Source organism: Microtus oregoni, unplaced genomic scaffold (genome assembly GCF_018167655.1).
Source record: "Microtus oregoni isolate MIOR12 unplaced genomic scaffold, Mior012 000016F_ref0000370, whole genome shotgun sequence".
In the NCBI taxonomy this organism is placed as follows: Eukaryota; Metazoa; Chordata; class Mammalia; order Rodentia; family Cricetidae; genus Microtus; species Microtus oregoni.
This window is the reverse complement of record NW_024543075.1, coordinates 15675487-15694725: the sequence shown is the minus strand read 5'-3', so window position 1 is coordinate 15694725 and position 19239 is coordinate 15675487. Positions and strand designations below refer to the sequence as shown.

At 46.2% G+C, this 19239-nt stretch overlaps 1 protein-coding gene across 1 annotated transcript in view; it reads left to right on the top strand.

Moving 5' to 3' along the window:
• The window catches only part of Plpp4 (phospholipid phosphatase 4), a 128584-nt gene that overhangs the window by 60008 nt on the left and 49337 nt on the right, over positions 1–19239 (top strand). The window contains exons 3-5 of the mRNA XM_041666746.1: positions 4366–4456; positions 9414–9477; positions 11335–11459. Coding sequence (XP_041522680.1) covers positions 4366–4456; positions 9414–9477; positions 11335–11459 — 280 coding nt within the window. The remainder of the gene's footprint in view (positions 1–4365; positions 4457–9413; positions 9478–11334; positions 11460–19239) is intronic.

Genomic DNA, 19239 nt, shown 5'->3' with positions numbered 1-19239 from the left:
CCTCATCACTATCATCTATCCCCATCCACATCACTCCCACCATCACGAGCTACCACGGTGGCCACAGTTTCTTGAGAACAGCACTTGAGCTCATCGTAACGTCTCAGTAACGTCTCAGTAACGCTTCTCAGGATTTCCGATGGCGCCATTTTGTCATCAGCTCAGTAATTTCAGGATGAAAAGCCAAAAAATCTTTACCGAGGTCCTACAACTGTTAGAAGCTAGACCAGACCCTCTCAGAACACTGAGAAGCCCTTATGCCGTGATGCTACCTTTGGACTGGGGTGAGGTGGCGAGATGGTGCCAGCATGTGACACACAGGAAATGCAGACATTAAGGCTCCAAAGTGGGAGTAAAGGGCCGTGGGGGCCCACTGAGTCAGGGTTTATTGGGGAATAATGATCGGGTGAACTGAGTCAGAGTTTATGGGGAAGTATCTGTAGGGTGAGGGGGCAGAGGAGGCAGGGATGGAGCCAGATGATGAGCACCTTCGTTTCAATGCTGATCACCGTTGTTCCTCACTACCCAGTGATGAAGGAGCTGCCGTGAGCCACGCCCAGGGCTGGGTGGTAGCGATGCAGGCCTGGATATGACGTGGCTCCTATTCTAGTGGGGGCACAGACACAAACGTGAGCTGGGCTGTTCAACGCTGCTGGAAAACCTCTGAAGAGCAATTTAGACTTAAATGGGAGACGGAGAAGAGGATTCTGAGACTTTCCCCTTGTCTTTCAAGGAATCACGCAACTCATTTTCTTTGTCTCTTCTGGTTGCAGCTAGCGCTCACTTGATTTCCTCTCCCAGAATCTTCCTGTCACTGTGATGACTTGCTAGGAGGATTTCCTATTCTGGGAAGCTTTTAAGGAAGATGGGAGCTACTCAGTGCGGAGAGAGGACGGAAGGGGAGAGACACACTATGCTGGTGACAGACAGTTTAATTTGTAGTCTCTTTTTAAGTCTTTGATGGCCCTTCCCTTGGTGACAGGTTGCCATTGTTTACCCAAAGTGGGGCCTTGGCTGGGTGTCTGTGTACGTTGGAGTTGTCTTTAAGATCACTTCGCTGCCCACTTTTATGTAAGGTGCCAGAGCTATAGGCGCTTTGACCCTGTGTTGTGACATGAATGAGCCTTGACAGCCTCCTTCCCAACTAGAATCCTGACATTGGAATGCTGTGGACTTAACTCCCTTGGTGTTAATCCTTCCTGCCCTGGTCACAGCCTCCCACAGCAGATGGGCTGCTCCAGCCTTGCCTTTCCTGGACACATCTGGGAGAGCATCACGCTTTCCAGCGGTGCTGAGGCAGACCCTATTTCTAGATGGAGTAGTATCTGGACACTGGGGGCATTTCCTGTGTGGGATTCACTGGTGGGTGTACAAGGGGGAACCCACTTGGAGACGGTGGTCATATACTACTTGGGCAAGATGCCTGAGGTCCTCGGTTCTTTATTGTTTCCAACACTTTCCCTTTGCCCAGTTCCTCTACTGAGGTGAGGGAGTTAGTGTGGAGACCACTTTCATCCCTTGTGAGGTCCTGGTACCCTGGGGTGTACTCTGAATACATGCTACATTCATTTGGGGGTATGATGAGACACCCGGTAACAAACGGGGAGGGGATGGTAAATCTAGACATATCTCTGTTCTGCGTGGGCTCTCTGTTCCCTCAGAGCTTACATCTTAAACTACAAGCAGGAAACGAGTGATTTATGGCTTTCCAAACACAAAGCCCCCAGTGACATACTTTTCCAGCATACTGGGGACAAGTATTCAAATGCACTAGACGATGTGGGGCACTGGTCTTCAACCTGTGGGTCACGGCCATTGGAAATCACATCGTTCTGAAGGGCCGTGCATGGCCAGGACAAAGGCATGAGACTGATGCCCCTCCTGTTGCTAGGACACGGGAGAGATCATACCCTGTAGCTGGCCACAAATACTTCTGTTTGGAGATGGAGCTGGGTGCTCTGGCAGGTTGCAGCGCTTTCCTGGAGCTCTTAAAGTGGGGGAACTGAACTGTCCCCGGGCCCACCCTGTGCTTAGTACTGGCTCAGTAAGCAGGTGATTGGTGGTCATAAAAATGATCCCAACAGCTCTGACTTAGGAAGCTGCAGAGTGGGTACAGTGAAGGCTGGTTTGGGCAGCAGCAGAGGGAGGGAGACCTAATTAAAAGCAGATCTGTGGCAGGGAATGATGTTTAAAGAAAGGTCCTTACCATGGGTCCCCGTGACTCCCTAGCTCTCATTCCTGGCGGTGAGCCTGCATGTTTCTTACCTGATACTCTATTCCCTATTGGGACCAAAACATCCTACTCTAAAATCCCTTTTGCCAGCCTTCGGGGCCTCATGGGAAAGCCTTTTCTGTTCGTATATCATTTGGAGTTTTATTTCTGCTTACACACATGAGAGCATGCCGGCTAGGGTTGTCTCTCAACACTTTTTTCTGTTCTGTGTTATTCTATTAAGGCTTGACTTGGTGTGGTTTTCCTTACAGGCCACTATTTGTTGAGTTTCTCTCTCCTCTTTGGTAGCATGTGGCGTGAACTATACTTAGAGGTTGATGTTTGCATTTGGAGTCAAAAAGGATACTTGAGCCTTGGTTGTGGTCTTGGCTGTGAGAAGGTGATACTCCAGATGTTGGTTTTCAGGGTCTGAATGTGAAGATGTATTTCTCAATCAACAGCATCAGGACTGTTTGAGATCCTCAGTCCCCAGACCAGTCGCATAAGTGTATCACCAGCAAGCCCTGGGGCTATTCAGCTATAAGCAGTTGACTTCCATGTTCTATCAGTGATTTTCAAATAGCCCATGTCAGCCAGAATCATTAACTACTAAGGGTACAACCCCAAATCAGTTACTACCTCTCGTGGTCACAAAAACATGTCGGCAAATAAGAAGGAAGGCTTTTTGGTGTCTCACAAGTCATCTCTGAAGGTGGAAACCAAAGAGGAGTGCTCAAAATAGTTGAGTGAAATGGGAAGAAGCTGTTTTGAAAGGTCATGGTCATGTGCATGAATTCTGTCCATGACTTTGTCTTATGAGGAAGCTCTTCTGTGAAAGGTAATGCCTCTTCTGAGCATGTTAACTAATTCCTAAGTGGGAACATGAGGGGTCTATAGTTACTACCCCTTCCTATCACTTCCTGATTGATGCAGTGTTCGGTCCATCCAGACACTGTTGTCCTGAGATGTTACACATGAAGAATTAAGTAAAAACTTTCCCTCCTGGTGGCACCAGCAACTAAAGAAACTCCATATTGGAGGCAGAAAACTTGGTTTAGAAGATCAGCCTTCTAACTTAGAAGCTGTGTGTCTCCAGGCTGATCTCTGAACCCAAGAAATTATCTCAGAGCTATCATGAGCCTTAAATACTTCTAATACAGGAACGGTCTCATAGGGTGCTTTATGATGAGCCTGGCTGCATGTGAACCCCACCACCTTCATTCCAATGTGTATTTGGGTAGATGTACCTTAGTTACGCTCCTTGTTGCTATAGTCAAAGACCTGGTGAAAAACAACTTAAGGAAGAATCAATTTATTTTGGCTTACAGTTTGAGAGGATACAGTCCATGATGGTGGGGAAGTCACGTCAGTAGAAGCAGGAGGTGGCTGGTCATGTTGCATCTGAGTCAGGAAGGAAGACAGAGAGAGAGAGAGAGAGAGAGAGAGAGAGAGAGAGAGAGAGAGAGGAGTGCTGGGATGCAGTCTCTTTATCTTTGTCATTCTATCTGGGACCCTACCCACGGAATATACTGCTCACAGTTAGGTTGCACCTTGCTACATGAACTAACCCAATCTGGAAACTCCCTTACCAACATATCTGGAGGTTTGATTTCCAGATGATTCTCTATCTTGTGAAGTTGGGAGGAAGAATTTGTATGAAAAAATTCCCTTCTAACCTAAAAGAAAAAAAATGGATATTCAACAGAAGAGGTTCAAAGGGGAATGAGTTGATTGACTCTCATTAAAAAGGTTTACCCTCTCACGTTTCTAAGGAGGTGAAACCAGAGCCTGCAATCATACACCCTACACACACACACACACACACACACACACACACACACACACGTCTGGTGTTTCCAGGGTTTACTACTGCCAATGAACTATCATAATTATACACTATTTTTTATTCTTTAAAAAGCTCCCACTTTCAATGTGGCTCCCAGCAATTACAAATCAATTAGAACCTGCAATCAGACCTCCAGCCTTCCAAGCCTGTGTTTTCGCTCAGTAGAGACAAATTGCCCTTCTTTGTTTGAGGTCAGTTCGGTAAGGTCATTTGACTAGCGAGTTGAAGTTAACGGAGACTAATTATGAACTGCCACATCCGAAGCAAATCAGAGTCCTCACGAGGGCTTTTTTGTTGTTTCTTCCAGGCAATTTCTTTCCTCACACCCTTGGCTGTTATTTGTGTGGTGAAAATTATCCGGCGGACAGACAAGACTGAAATTAAGGAAGCCTTCTTAGGTAGAGTATTCACAGTTCTTGCTTTAGGGGCTGGGAATGATCTTAATTAGATAATCAAATCTGAAAAAAAAATCTCATTTACACCCAACTGATTTTTTTTTTCCTTTGGTCAAAATTAAACTTCGGAAAAATAAGACAACATAAGCTTAGAAGGTGTTGAGTCCGTGTAAAGTACAGGGCACTCACAAGGAGAGATTCTCAGAAGGTGCCCAGTGTGCCTGTGTGTGCATGGACCACACACGCATGTACATGCACACACATGCATACAGAGAGAGAGAGAGAGAGAGAGAGAGGGAGAGAGAATGTCAGTAAATCCTCCTACTGGGATGTTTTAGCAACCAAGGTAATATAACCTGTGTCTAAATCTCTAGCTTTTTAATCTTCTGGAAAACTAAATTGGATATGTATATACTTTAAGTTATCTAGACTTTTATGCCCAAGCTTGGGTTTATTATATTCTGCGCACTTAACCATCCTCTGGGGTGTTTGGTCTGGAGCCTGAGGTTCCTCTCTAAGGGATGTGTTTGTTAATCACTGGGCTTATGGAGATGAAAGTGTCACATGACACTCCTCTCTTTCTCAGAGAGGGAGCATGAATGAGGCAGAGTGTGTGTCTCAAGGACGAAGAATAGAGGCCATTTTTACGGAACCAAGCTTTAGTTAAGTCTTTCTGGTTGAAAAGAATAAAGTTTCCCTTTCAAATTAGCTCAAGTAAATAATGGGTTTAAAGACAGAGCTAAAATAAGCAATTTTATCAACTCCAAGAAAAGGAGGGAATAGCACAGCAGTGTCCCCTGGGAATGCAGCAGGAAGAGAGCTGGGATGTCAAGCGCTCATGACCAGCTCTGCCTGAAAAATGCCCTTCCTCACTTCCTTCCATTTCCGGTCTCTTCTCCTGCCGGGACTCCGTTTCTTCTGCCCCAGACCTTTGCTTCCTGTGAAGCTTGGGCTCCCAGTGGTGCTGCTTTCTCCCTGCACATCTGACTGTTCTACCCTAGTGGCCACCACTACGTCCACGGCCTCTTGGTTCCAGTCTCCCAGATGGAGACTTCGACCCAGTTGTTTCTCCAGGCTGAAAGTGATCTTGACTCTGGCCAGCTTGCCAGCTTGCCGTTACAGGCTAATTCCGTCAGGTCAGGCGTGTGCTCTGGGCTACTAACCTGTAGACTGAGAGTTTGGTCGGACGACCCAAGAATGGCTGTCATAGTTGTGGCTATAATTTACTGCTGGCTATGGAACTGTGTTCCTGTGACATCTCTAAGCAGCCCTGGCTACCTCCTCTAGACATTTTCAGTCCTGGCTAAATCTCCCTTAGGGTGGCACTTCAAAATTGAGCACCATACTCTGCCTCCTCTGCGGTAAGTAAAAAGGAATTATTGGCTGTTCTGTTTGCCGAAATCAATGAGTTTCTGTCCAGAAAGTGACGGAAAGCCAACAGTGTGCACAGAGGTTGCAAACAACCCACACTTGAAGGAAAATTTGGAGGCAGGAGGGCGACCTTAAACATTGACATCAGAAGATAAGGCGGTTTCTAATCAAGCCTGGAATTCAGAACTCTCTCGGGGAGGGGAGGACCAGTGTCATGTCGTTCTGTACTGAGGGTATTTAGAAGATTTTAACCCAGGCGCTTACACCCGAGCCCCAAGAGTTCCTCTCTGCTACATACAGACAAGAATGGCAGCGTTTTCCCTGTACAGCATCTAGCTTATAGGTATTCAGGCTATAGACTAGCCAGGAACCCTGGTATGGAAAGTACTGGACTGCCTAAAACTACACAAATAATACCAGCAGAAGCTCTCAAATCCTCTGCAGGCCCATAACCCTCAATGCCCTCAAAACCAGCCCCTAGCAAGCCAACCCATAGGAAATGCCACTTTGAATTTCTTCATCAGCTAGTCTTGTTTGTGTTTCTGATCCACCAGTCAAAATGGTGCTGCCAGATGCTGTAAAAACACCGCATGAGTTAGACCTGTAGGGCCCTCCTTAGTCAGCAAGAACTCTTGCCTGGGGCCATGCATTCTCCTGCCTTCCCAGCCACCAAGCATCTGATCAGAGCCCTGCCTTCAATCTAGAGAATGAGGAATACTGCGATAGATACCTCACAAAGATCCCTGCGTCAATATCCTGTCATTTGGATGCCCTCTCCTCAGTACCCTGTCAAACCGTATCATTCAGATAAAAATTAATCAGTCCCATGTACTTCCAGGATGCTGAAGCAACTCGCGCTCTCCTGAATGTGGTCACCCCAGCTTCCCATCCTTCTCCGTCTCTTTCAGGCATGTGGATCATACAGCGCGTCTGCTGGTATTTTCCAGCTCACTTACTTCAAACCTTTGCAGAGACTGTACTGTCTGCAAGCCCACTCAGCCCCAAGTGTGTATGGGGTGTACTGGGCTCTGGAGCCGTGGAGTTGTGTATGAATTCACTGAGATTTATGCAGGACAGTGAAAGATCAGCCAGTAATGCTTGCTCGCAGATGGCTGACCTTCACTGAGGCTGTGCTCCCAGGATGAGAAAGAGCAGAACTCCCCACGAAATCACAGCAGGGCCAGCCCTAACGGGAAAGCCCACCACTGTCATTCCCGTGCTGTCTCACAGTTTGTTTGTGGTCAGGACTCTCTGGGAGAACTCAGTCAAGACAGTGTAGGGGATTTTCTCTCTTCTGCAAAAGAGGCCTCTCACCTCTGCCCTGCACTTGTGGAGGAGAGGGGAGCTGGCCTTTCTAATAGGAAAGATCAGTTTGTAGAGACTGTAGTCACTGGATCTTCCAGACTTAGAGCCAGGCTTGTCAGGCTCGCACATTTGGCATTCTGATGGCGGTACTGTGGTACTGACTCATGCTCGGCCCTCCCACAGGGGCCTGTCCCTTTCCCCACTCCGTTCATAAACAGCCAGGAATGCTCCATCTCCACTCAGGTGTTTAGTTTTTCATTTTCATCTAAACACATCCAGCTAAAAGCATGCGCACTGGTGGCTGTGATGGCTAGGCCATCTTCTGCTGTAGAAGGACTCCTCTGTCTCCCTTGATGAGAATGGATCACTCGAGGCAGGGCCTTCCTGAAAATGTCCCTCTGCTACATCCATCTTACACCAGTCTCTGCTGGTATCGAGGAGCTGATATTTTCCAAAAAGAAATGGTAGCTCACGCGTTTTTATTACTCAACAAAGCAGAAGAGGGCCTCCCTGAGTTTCTGTCGCTTATGAAAGACATCTGGCCTTCATCACACTGACTGACTCTGCCTCTTAAGTCTTCATAACAAACTATAAGGGGGAAAGTCAAGGTTTTTATAGGAAAGGATATTGACTCATGTTGCTGCCCCTTGTGTTTAGTTTGCCCCTTATCTTAGCAGGTTTCCAGGCTGCTTGGAGAAGGTCCCTCGGGTATATATTTTAAAATAATGTATTCTAGAAGTTCTTGCTGGTTTAGATGACAAAAGATCCTTTCTGGACTCTCCGCCCTCTTGGGAACAGTGATGGACAGCTGTTGGTAGGTGATGGGTCAGGGATGACAGAGGCCTGGTGAGGCTGTCCTGCTCTTCAGAAGGATTCTGGCAGCAGCTCTGATTCGAATTATGTCTGAGGAAATTGCCAGGAGGAAATAAAAAAAAGTTATGTGTCTTGCTACTAGTAAAAGAAATTCTACATGCCCTTGTATTAAATCTGTTTATATCAGGCTAGCAAGAGATAGATGGGTTTGTTTGGGAGGCTGAAAATTCTGGTCATGAAGGAAAGATTTCATATCATAGGAATGTGGCATTTTATGGGACAACCTCCATAGTCCTTCCCCAATTATATTTTGCTCTAGCAACAAAGCTTCACTATGTTTCTAAAGTATTATTTAACAACTCTGTGGTCATAAATTAAGTGTAATTATAGGTGATGACAACAATAATAATAACGAGAGTGATGGCTGATGGCCATAATAATGGTGGTGGTCACCATGGTGATGGGTGACAATAGTGGTGATGATGATGATGGTGGTGACGGTAGTGATGATGATGATGATGATGATGGTGATGATGATGATGGTGACAGTAGTGATGATGATGATGGTGACAGTAGTGATGATGATGATGATGATGGTGACAGTAGTGATGATGATGATGATGGTGACGTAGTGATGATGATGATGATGGTGACAGTAGTGATGATGATGATGATGGTGACGTAGTGATGATGATGATGATGGTGGCGGTAGTGATGATGATGATGATGATGATGGTGGCGGTAGTGATGATGATGATGATGATGATGGTGACAGTAGTGATGATGATGATGATGGTGACGTAGTGATGATGATGATGATGATGATGGTGACGGTAGTGATGATGATGATGATGATGATGATGATGGTGGTGACGGTAGTGATGATGATGATGATGATGATGGTGACGGTAGTGATAATGATGATGATGATGGTGATGGTAGTGATGATGATGATGATGATGGTAGTGATAATGATGATGATGATGATGATGATGATGGTAGTGATAATGATGATGATGATGATGGTGACGGTAGTGATAATGATGATGATGATGATGGTGATGGTAGTGATGATGATGATGATGATGATGGTAGTGATAATGATGATGATGATGATGGTGACGGTAGTGATGATGATGATGATGATGATGATGGTGATGGTAGTGATGATGATGATGATGATGATGATGATGATGGTAGTGATAATGATGATGATGATGATGATGATGGTGACGGTAGTGATGATGATGATGATGATGGTGATGGTAGTGATGATGATGATGATGATGATGGTGGTGACAGTAGTGATGATGATGATGATGATGGTGATGGTGACAGTAGTAATGATGATGCTATGTTAATGATAATGGTGCTAATAATGGTGATGATGGTGGTGGTGGTTACAGTAATGATTTTTTTTTAAATGCGCGATCCAACTATTTTTTTTCTGTCTGTTGGTTTTGTTTTGTAGCGGTGTCCTTGGCTCTTGCTTTGAATGGAGTCTGCACAAACACTATTAAATTAATAGTGGGAAGGTAAGTTCCAAGAAGAGACAAATGATGGCTTATACTACCAAGTTAGCCTGCATGGGGACCATGACACTGGGTAGGACAGATTCCAGGGTGTCCGATTTTCCCTTAAATTGTTGCCCTTCTGGGACTTCTGACCTTCAGTACAGCTTTTCTTTCCTTTGAATTATGAGCTCACTATTTTAGGGAGGAGTTCACTGGCACGAGCATGTCCACTGGCTGACTGACCATACTTTCTTCTGGCTGAAGCCTGTTATTGGCCTTTCCAGAGCCATCCATTGCTTTCCCAGCACCAGGCCAGGCTTCTGCACTTGTCAGTTTTGGCCTTTAGCAAATTAATAAGATCACTTCTATATTGCAGTTTCCTTTGGGGCGAGATGTATGGGCTGGCATTTCAGATCTGCCTTTCCGCCACACTCCTCTTACTGCTCCTGAGAAATGATGTCTGGTTTCCATTTCCTCTCCCTTCTCTCCGGCTGCTCCGGTAGAGAGTCAGTCTCTGGGGAGAATGAGAAGCCCGAAGGCCTCTCAATACTACAGCGGACATGAGCTCCAGCTTCTAGCTCCTGGCCTTGAACTAACGAGATTCCATTACAACCTCAGCAACAGGGTGCTAGGCTAGGCATCAAGGAGTGGAAGATGGACAAACCTGGGTTAATAAAAGACTTTATACTGCAATGCCCTTCTGGATCCCTCCATGCTTAGCATGTAGTTGGGGTCCAGAAAAAGTGCTGATTCTAAGGGCTTACCCCCTGGGGTTCTGGTTGAGTAGGTGGACAACCGTTGCCTTGGAGAAACACTGGCTGGGTCCGAGAAACACAGCACAAGAGCAGGTCTGATAGATCCCAGAGCTAGGAGGTTCAGTGCATGAATCTGTCCGTGACAGGAGTGACCCAGTGTGCATTGTGAAAGGGAGGTGTGCTGACAGCTTTAGCAGGCCTCGCCCGTGTTATCCACACAGCAATCTTGGCTGACTTGGTACAGAGTGGTGGGCTGGCACACCTCCACACTGGAATCCTCACTTGAGTAGGGCATTCAAACACGTGGTCAAATGTTAGGCACAGGATTCAATTCTGCAGCTTGTGTTTGCCACGAGTGACCTTGGCAGGAGTGTCAGCTCCTTCAGACCCCTGACCCTGCCTCAAGGATTGGCACAGTCATTATATGATCTGGTGAATGTGCAGTGCCTGGCCCTGCACCCACACTCAAGGATAAGTTAATATTACCCGGGGTTGCCCTTGAATGGTTTGGCTTCAGGGCCAGAGTCACCCTTCTTTCCTCCAGAGATCTCTGTGCCACTTCCGCTTTAGGCCAGAGACACCAGCCTAGATTACTGAACTCCTCAACCTGTGTGGCTGAGTCGTCAAGTTTCCCAGCCAGGCTGAGGGCCACAGATTGAGGCAACTGACCACCAAAACTTGGCATGTAGGGGTGTCATGTCCCGGACTCTCAGAAACTGGGGGGGTGGGGCAGGGTCTAGATTGGTGGAACAGTAGATCAACATAGGACGTTCTTTCTACTTTGCTGACACCATGCTTAGGTACCTCAGGAAGTCCCACTACTTAATGCTCAAGACCTCAGCTTTGATGGGGTACTGGTTTTCCTTTACAGACGTGGAAATGAGAGTAGGGAAGGCTGAGACCTCCCTCTGGCTACAAAACTAGCCCCAATTGCAATCTTTCTGACCCCAAAGCCTGAGAATGCCCCAGCAACTGTATGCAGAGGATTCTGGGGGAGACTCCCATTGTTGATGACAGAGGGGCCTTGCCGAGGCGTGGGGGTTTTTGGGGGGGCAGGGATCAGCTTGGGGTTTGTTGTGATGGCAGCATTGTATATTGAAAATGTCCATGGTGTCTTTTGTAGACCTCGCCCCGATTTCTTTTACCGCTGCTTTCCAGATGGGGTGATGAACTCGGAGATGCACTGCACGGGGGACCCTGACCTGGTGTCCGAGGGCCGCAAAAGCTTCCCCAGCATCCACTCCTCCTGTAAGTCCAAGGCGAGGGTGATTTTGTTCTCCTGCCCAGTTATTTTTGGGGAAGGTTTAAATAAAGAGAATGGTTTGGGTACCTGAATGTCAGCACGGTGTAATTTTTCTTCACTGTGGGGTGGATGACTGAGAAATATAACATTCCAGGGGCGGTCATGGGAGTTGGCGGTCAAGGCATTGGGCTTTACCTAGTGTTGCATGTGTTGCTGCTGTGAGCTTGGAAGAATGTGGCAGGTGACATTTCTCCCCTGGATGGTATGACTCAAGAATTTGACAGTGCAAAGGGAACTTGCCAAGCTCCTGGACACTTCTGTTCAATTCGACATTGTGTCTAGTATTTTTATCAAGTGAAGGTGAACGTATATATAACATGTATGCAAACACATACACACGATGCCTATGAAAATGTGTGTGCTCCCATGCACCTCAATATATAGTTTCACTGTAGGCACTGAAGCCTCGATCAGCCTGACACACAGACTCGTCTGAACCAGCAGCAGCATGGTAGAGCAGGAAAGCCACGGGTCTCTGAATTGTGACACATCCTGGCTCTGCCAGGTCTTAGCACTTTCAAGTCACCTTTCTGAGCCTCGGGTTCCACTGTGTTTAATGGAGATAGGAATGCCTTTGTTCTCAGTAGGAGTGAGGGGTAAAGTCAGAGATGATGCTTACGAACATTTCTGGAGGTCCATTGTTTTATTTAGTCCCCCGAGTATAAGGCACTTGGGGGCTGGGCTTGTCACCGTCGCTCTCCCTATTGTCGTTTATGACCGGGGCTGGTGTTTCCAGTCATTGAGTGGTGTTTAGCGAATGCTCAGGCACCAGGTATTGGTGCTGGGAATCCAAAGCCAGATAAGACCAAATTCAGCCCTGGAAGTCCACAGGTGTAGCATGCTGTCTGTGATGTTGTGGATGTTGGGGGATTGGAGACAGACTAAGGCTGCAGGTGACTGACTGCCTGGAATGAGAAAGGCTCCTGTCAGACTGTGAAGTCCTTGCTTTGCCGCAGGTCTAACCATTGTTTACTTTTGGCAAGCCTCTTATCTTAATGGGATTTTCCCCCAAATCCTGTGCTAAAGGTGCACTGTACCAGTTAGTGGCTGAATTGAGAAACATCGGACCTTTTCCCCAGAGATACCGGAAAGTAGGGTCTGTTGATGAGCTATGGGAGTGACAGACACTCTAAGGGATCATTGCCAGCCCTGTTGCAGCACCGCAACCTTCCAGGTTGGGGCTGATCTCTTCTTATATACAAAACAGTGAGGCTCAAACAGGGTCAGCTGCTGATCTGAGGAAGGCGGCCTCGGGCATGGTGGTGTTTTCGGCCTTTGGAAGATTTACTGCAATTCAGTGTTCATATGCCGTGTTAGTTAATGCCTCGTTTCCTTCTCCATAGCTAAGAAGATTATGGCAAGTTGAATACTGTCCCTCTTCCTCTAAGTAAACCCAGTCCTTAGTCCTAGAACTTATAAACATGACTTTATTGACTTTATTTTTTTAGGGTTGTAGTTAATAGTACTGTAATAAATATTAGAAATTTGCCAAGGGACTTATTTCAGGAGTTCTCAACACACACACACACACACACACACACACACACACACACACTCGCGCGCGCGCACACGCACACACCCTGACTACATAAGAAAATGTATGTGTTAAATAACTGGACTACTCTGACCATTCTCCATGCATGCTTTTTGTTTTAAAGAAACCTTAGTGTTTAATTACCAAAGGGACTAAAACCCCACTAGTTAATGATATTTAGGTAAACTCTTAGATTTAGGATATTCCCCAAACCAATGGTAGATATTCTTTTTCTAAGAACTTATTTAGTTTTTTTTTTTATATGCATTGGTTTGAAGGTATCACATCTCCTGGAACTGAGTTGCAGACAGTTGTGAGCTGCCATGTGGGTGCTGGGAATTGGACCTGAGTCCTCTGGAAGAGGAGCTGGTGCTCCTAACCCCTGAGCCATCTCACCCACCCCAGTAGATGTTCTTATGGGAGACAGGCAGAGGATATTGGAGATAGAGGTGGGGAGAAGACTAAGTGAAGACACCCCGGGATGGAGCGATGCAGCCGCAGACAGGGAACACCTGGATCCGCCAGAGCTGGGAGATGCTGAAGGACTGGTTCTTCTGTAGAGCCTAGAAGTGTGGCCCTGCTGACGTCTGCATTTTCAGTTTAGGAATTCTGCTCTCCAGAGCTATTCGGGAATGAGTGTATGTTCTGTTACCATATTTGTGACAGCTGTTTCAGTGGCTTAGGACGTTTATAAACAGCCAGATCCAATGCCATAAGCCCCAAAGAGTGGGCTTCAGAGCCACCATACACTGCTTTGCGATGCCACTGAAGTGCCAATGCCAGGACATGGGGATAGAAAAATGTGTAGCCGGGGGCTGGAGAGATGGCTCAGTGGTTAAGAGCATTGCCTGCTCTTCCAAAGGTCATGAGTTCAATTCCCAGCAACCACATGGTGGCTCACAACCATCTGTAATGAGGTCTGCTCTGCTGCCCTCTTCTGGTCTACAAACACACAGAGACAGAATATTGCATACAAAATAAATAAATAAATATTTTTAAAAAAAAAAAAGAAAAAAAAAGAAAAGAAAAACGTGTAGCCAAAGGTTACTCTGGGCTTGGGTCAGAACGAGAAAGTGCTTCTTTCCAACCTTGCTATTCTCAGGTCACAGTTCATGTGAGTGTATGTTTTGTGGTCAGGTGCCAGTTGGAAGGGTTCCTGCTATATTCGATTATTATGCCCTTACTGTCAAGGGTTCCAAAGCTTTAATGTTTTAAGGGATCTGGAATAGTATTTAAGGTAGGGGTTAGCTCCTATAGGTTCTCCATCCACTTCATTGTAGGTAGGTTTACTCAAGTCCTCTCTTGTTGACGTTGTGTTGTTTCTTGTAAATGTATGTATTGTGTGTGTACATACACATGGGTGTATATAATCATGTGCACATGTGCACGTGTGTGTGTGTGTGTGTGTTGCATATGTGGAAGCTAAAGGCTGACATGCAGTATCCTCCTTGGTTACTCTCCGCCTTATGCTTTTACCTGGAGCTCAGTGATTGGGCTAGGCTGGTTGAATAAAAAGCTACTGAGATCCACCCATCTCTGCCTTACTGGTCTGGCATTCCAGATATGCATCTCTATGCCCAGCTTTCTTTTTTCTAAAATACGGACCTGGAGATCCTAATTCAGCTTCTTATACTTGCCTGGCAAACACCTTACTAACTGAACCATCTTCTTATCATTATACTTCTTGATTACATCCTACCCCCCACAAAGACTTACTGCTAATGTTATATTCTAAAGGGTTTTTAAATTTTAAGATCACAAGGACATAAAACCTTTCCTAAAATAGAAAATCTGAATCCTGGCTTTTCAAACATTTGAGGACTGTAGCATAGCTTAGTGTCTGCTGGTGCATTTGAACTTGGGGAGGAAGTAGCTCTCATGTGCATACCTCAAGCGGGCAGACTCTGGACCTTAGAGATTAGTAGACAAGTCTTAAGGAAATGTTTATTTTAGATGTGTGTTTTTCCTCCTCTGACAAAAGCTGCCTGGCTTTCTCACAGGCTTCTTCTGGCTGCCTGCCTTGCAGATGTGGCTGGCAGGTCTACGTGCTCAACAGGCTTTTGGGCAGAGACTGTTATAGATGCTCCTTAAGATGCTCGTTCAGTCTTGCTGGCAGACAAGATGTCCGTCACAGTCTCTGGGTTTTGATAACTTTGTTTGCGTCTGTGCTCTTTCCCCTACTTGTGACCAGGCAGTGTTATCATGAAGTGAGCTGCCTTATCCAAAGAGAAAGCCATTAGTGCTGTGCCCTGGGGTTCTCATTGTCACTCTTAGGACGCCTCACGATTGGTGTGACTTTTTACTCCTCAGAAGGGATGACCTCAGCGGACCCCATTTTGTTACAAATACTCTATGTTCCTTATAAGATCAGTTTTCTAGTCTAGACTTGAGTGACTGGATGAGGCGGATCCCAGGCTAAAGAGACGTGGGTGGGGCTCCTCTAGTCACAGATTGCTGGTAGCTGGATGTCATCCACATTCTCATATCATCCCGGTGAACGCTTGGTTTTTCTTCAGTCTTAAGAACAGATATCAGTTTGTTTTGGAAAGAAAAGAGCTTGGTCTGAATTTCCCTTATGTAGCTGAATGGCTCTAGTGTGGTGTGTTCATGCAGCAAGCAGCAAAGCCCATAGCAGCATCCTCAGGGGATTTGCTCCGGGAGACGGCCTGGGTTTCCTTGACTGGAAGAGCAGAGACCACAACTGCACAGAGCAAGTGGTTTGAAATTTAGAATTTAAAGAAGCGTTAGCATTGCACCTTCTCCAGGGGCTGAATATGAGGGTGTTCAGAACAGGGAATGGTCTCAAGTTTTGATTGGCTATCAGCTCAGCTTCTGGGAGGAGGGAGAAGTCAGAGAGAGAAAATCATAGTCCTGTCAAGCTGTCAAGAAACCTCTGTCCTGAAAAAAAAATAGTGGTTGTCAAGAACTCCTTTCCCCCTCTGGTGAGAGCAATAGCGTCCAGGTGTTAGCATGTGAGCCACTTCCAGCCACTGCTCCTGTCTCTAGTCACTCTGTACTGGAGCATCAAGAAGCCCTTTCATCTACTTGTTGTCCACAGTGGTTTTCACTCTACAATGGCGGGGCTAAATAGTTGTGAAAGGGACATAGAGCCCATGGAATTATAGTGACGATCTGCCCTTTGTGGAGAAAGATTAGCAGCCTTGCTGGTACCAAAGCAAGGGTATCACAAAACATCGCTAAGGCAGGATACCTATAATTGCAGAAAGAGGGAAGTAGTGGACAGAGGAATTGTGGGGCTGAGAGCAGTCTAGACTGCATAGCAAAACTCTTGTCTTAAATCAGCTGGGCTGGTTAGTTTTTTTTTTTTTGTTTTTGTTTTTTTGTTTTTTTTTTTTTTGCTTTTTTTGTCAACTTGACACAAGCTACAGTCATCTGGAAAAAAGGAACCTTATTTGAGAAAATGCCACTACAAGATTGGCCCATAGACAAGTGTGTAGGGACATTTTCTTGACTAGTGATAGATGTAGGCAGTACCATCTCTGGGCTGGTGGTCCTGGGTGCTGTAAGAAAACAAACTGAGCAAGCCACGTGGAACAAATCAGTAAGCAGCACTCCTCCATGGCTTCTGATTCAGTTCCTGTCTCCAAGATCCTGCCTTGAGTTTCTTTCCTGCCTTCCCTCAGTGATGGGCTGGGATGTGGAAGTATAAGCCAACTAAACAGATTCTTCCAAGCTGCTTTTAATCCTTGTGTTTATCGCAGCAATAGAAAGCAAACTAGCACATCATCCTACCCACTAAGCAAACAAGCAGCTAGAACAAGACCAGTGCACTCCAAACACACACACACAGACACACACACACACACACACACACACACACAAACACATGGTCTTGTTCATTTGTTTGCTTTTTAAATGGTGCTGGGGATGGAATCCAGGGCCTCAGTATTGTCGAGAAAGTGCTGTCCCACTGATTTGCATTTCCAGCCCAGGAAGTCTCATTTTTAAACAACTCTGCATAAAATAGGGCAGTTCTGGCTTACAGGATGCATTTTTATGACAGAGAAGGTATAAAAGCATATCAATTATAGCTGACTTTGTGAGCCCTTGGTCTTTAGTGGATACTGGGCTGCACACTGGGTGGAAAAGGCAAGGACAAAGTTGACTGTGTCCTTCCTGAATGTGAAGGCAAACTCTAGAGTTGGGATGCTGTGTGATGCAAGTGGGGGGTGATGGAGGAAGGTCATTGGCTAATAAAAAAACTGCCTTGGCCCATTTGATAGGCCAGCCTTTAGGTGGGTAGAGTAAACAGAACAGAATGCTGGGAGGAAGAGGAAGTGAGCTCAGACTCGATAGCTCTCCTCTCTGGGGCAGATGCGATGAAGCTCTGACCCAAGATGGACATAGACCAGAATCTCCCTGGTAAGTCACCACCTCGTGGTGCTACACACATTAATAGAAATGGGCCAAGCAGTGTTTATATGAATAGAGTTTGTGTGTTGTTATTTCGGGGCATAAGCTAGCCACGTAGCCGGAAGCCGGGTGGCAGGAACGTAGCCCACAGCTCCTTCAACAGGGGGGACCTACAAAGGGAATCTGGAGTAGGGACAACTTCCAAGAGGGAAATCTTCATGATTTCTCACCAGAGAGTAACATGAGTTATGTATCTTGAGGTTTTTATGCTCTTAGCGTGGAAATTCAGGTTATCAGTCATTTCCACGAGGGTCCCCAGGTCGCAGTATGCCTGAGGCACGTGTGGGGGAGGTGCTTTTTAGGGCTAGCCTGAGTCACATGAGATCCTGTCTTAAAATAAGGACACTTAACTTTTGCTCCCCTGCCCGTTTGTGACTTCTTAAGGACCCATTCTCTACCACTGGTCATCTGGAATGGCACATCCCACTCGGCTTCTATTTCTGTATTTATTGTCCTGGTCACTGGATGTGTCTTTTTAATTGGGAATTTTGTCGCTCCTATTACTGCGCCCCCTGTTTCTTTTCTAGGTCTGTATAGGCAGATACCGAGTCACTCTTTCGTTATCTCTCCTTTCCTGTTGTCGGTCGTCTTTGTCGGCTTTCTATTCACCTTCTTGGAGATTTAAAACCTACAGAACCATATAAAGTTCTATAGAATTGGCATTAATTTTTTTTCTATTTCTAATTTCTAAGAGCTTTCTCAAACTTGATATTTTTAACAAATTTAATACCTTGTTCTTTTTCTCACAGACAGGATAACTCTTATCTCTGTGTGTCTGGAGTTTCGCCTTGCCTTCTCTATCTCCCCACCTGCTGCTCTGTTCAGAGACCTGGCGTTCTCAGCCGTGTGTTCTAACTTAAGGATGGATGAGCAAAGCTACTTAGACAAGGCCCATTAGCACTGCCACAGGTGACCGGGAGGGAGCAGCACTCAGTCACGGGCCCTGTTTGTTAGCATCTGGCCTTTGCCCTGAGTCTGTTGCATCCTCAGGGAGGGCTCCCTGGTTTTTTCCAGAGGCATGAACCAGAGCTCCAGGTGCTATGCAGGAGACCTTGGTGCTTCTTGCGTTACCCACTAGACTTTCGTCAGTCACCGTATTTTCAGTCTGATTATTCCATGGTTACTCCAAAGCCCAAACCCAAAATGTCGAGACTCAGGTTGTGGGTGACTTCTGGCCTTTAGAGGATTAGGAGTGCGAGGCTTGACCTCTCCTTACAGGACCTCTCTGCTTGCCTATTCCTGCAGTCCCGACTCATCTGCCTTTCATTGTCCCTGGTGCCTCTGGCTCCATAATTAGCAGGGTCCCATGGGTTGAAAAGGCTGCGTCTTACCATTGCTATCCCCTATAGCCAGGACGAGTGAGCTGTCCTCAGCTCGGGAAATTAGCAGCTTTATCGCTACCTCCTTCTCTTCTCGCTCCAGTGGGGTGGAGTGCAGGCACGGCCAGGTGGAATCCACATTTTGCTTGAACTTTTCAGGGTTCTCCAGAACCATAGAACCAATAGACTGTCTTTCTGTCTTCTTTCTCAAGACATGTATTTGCAGGAATTGTCTCCTGAGACTGGGGCGGCTAGTCTTAAGTAAGGCAGGCTGGCAGGTTAGAATTTCAAGGAAAAGTTGATGTTACCATCTTGAAGTCAAAATATATCCGATGGATCATCAAGGTGGGATACCCAAGATGACACTGTTTTTTGTTGTTGTTGTTGTTGTTGTTGTTTTTTAATTGTAGAATCTCTTGTAGCTCAGACTGACCTTGA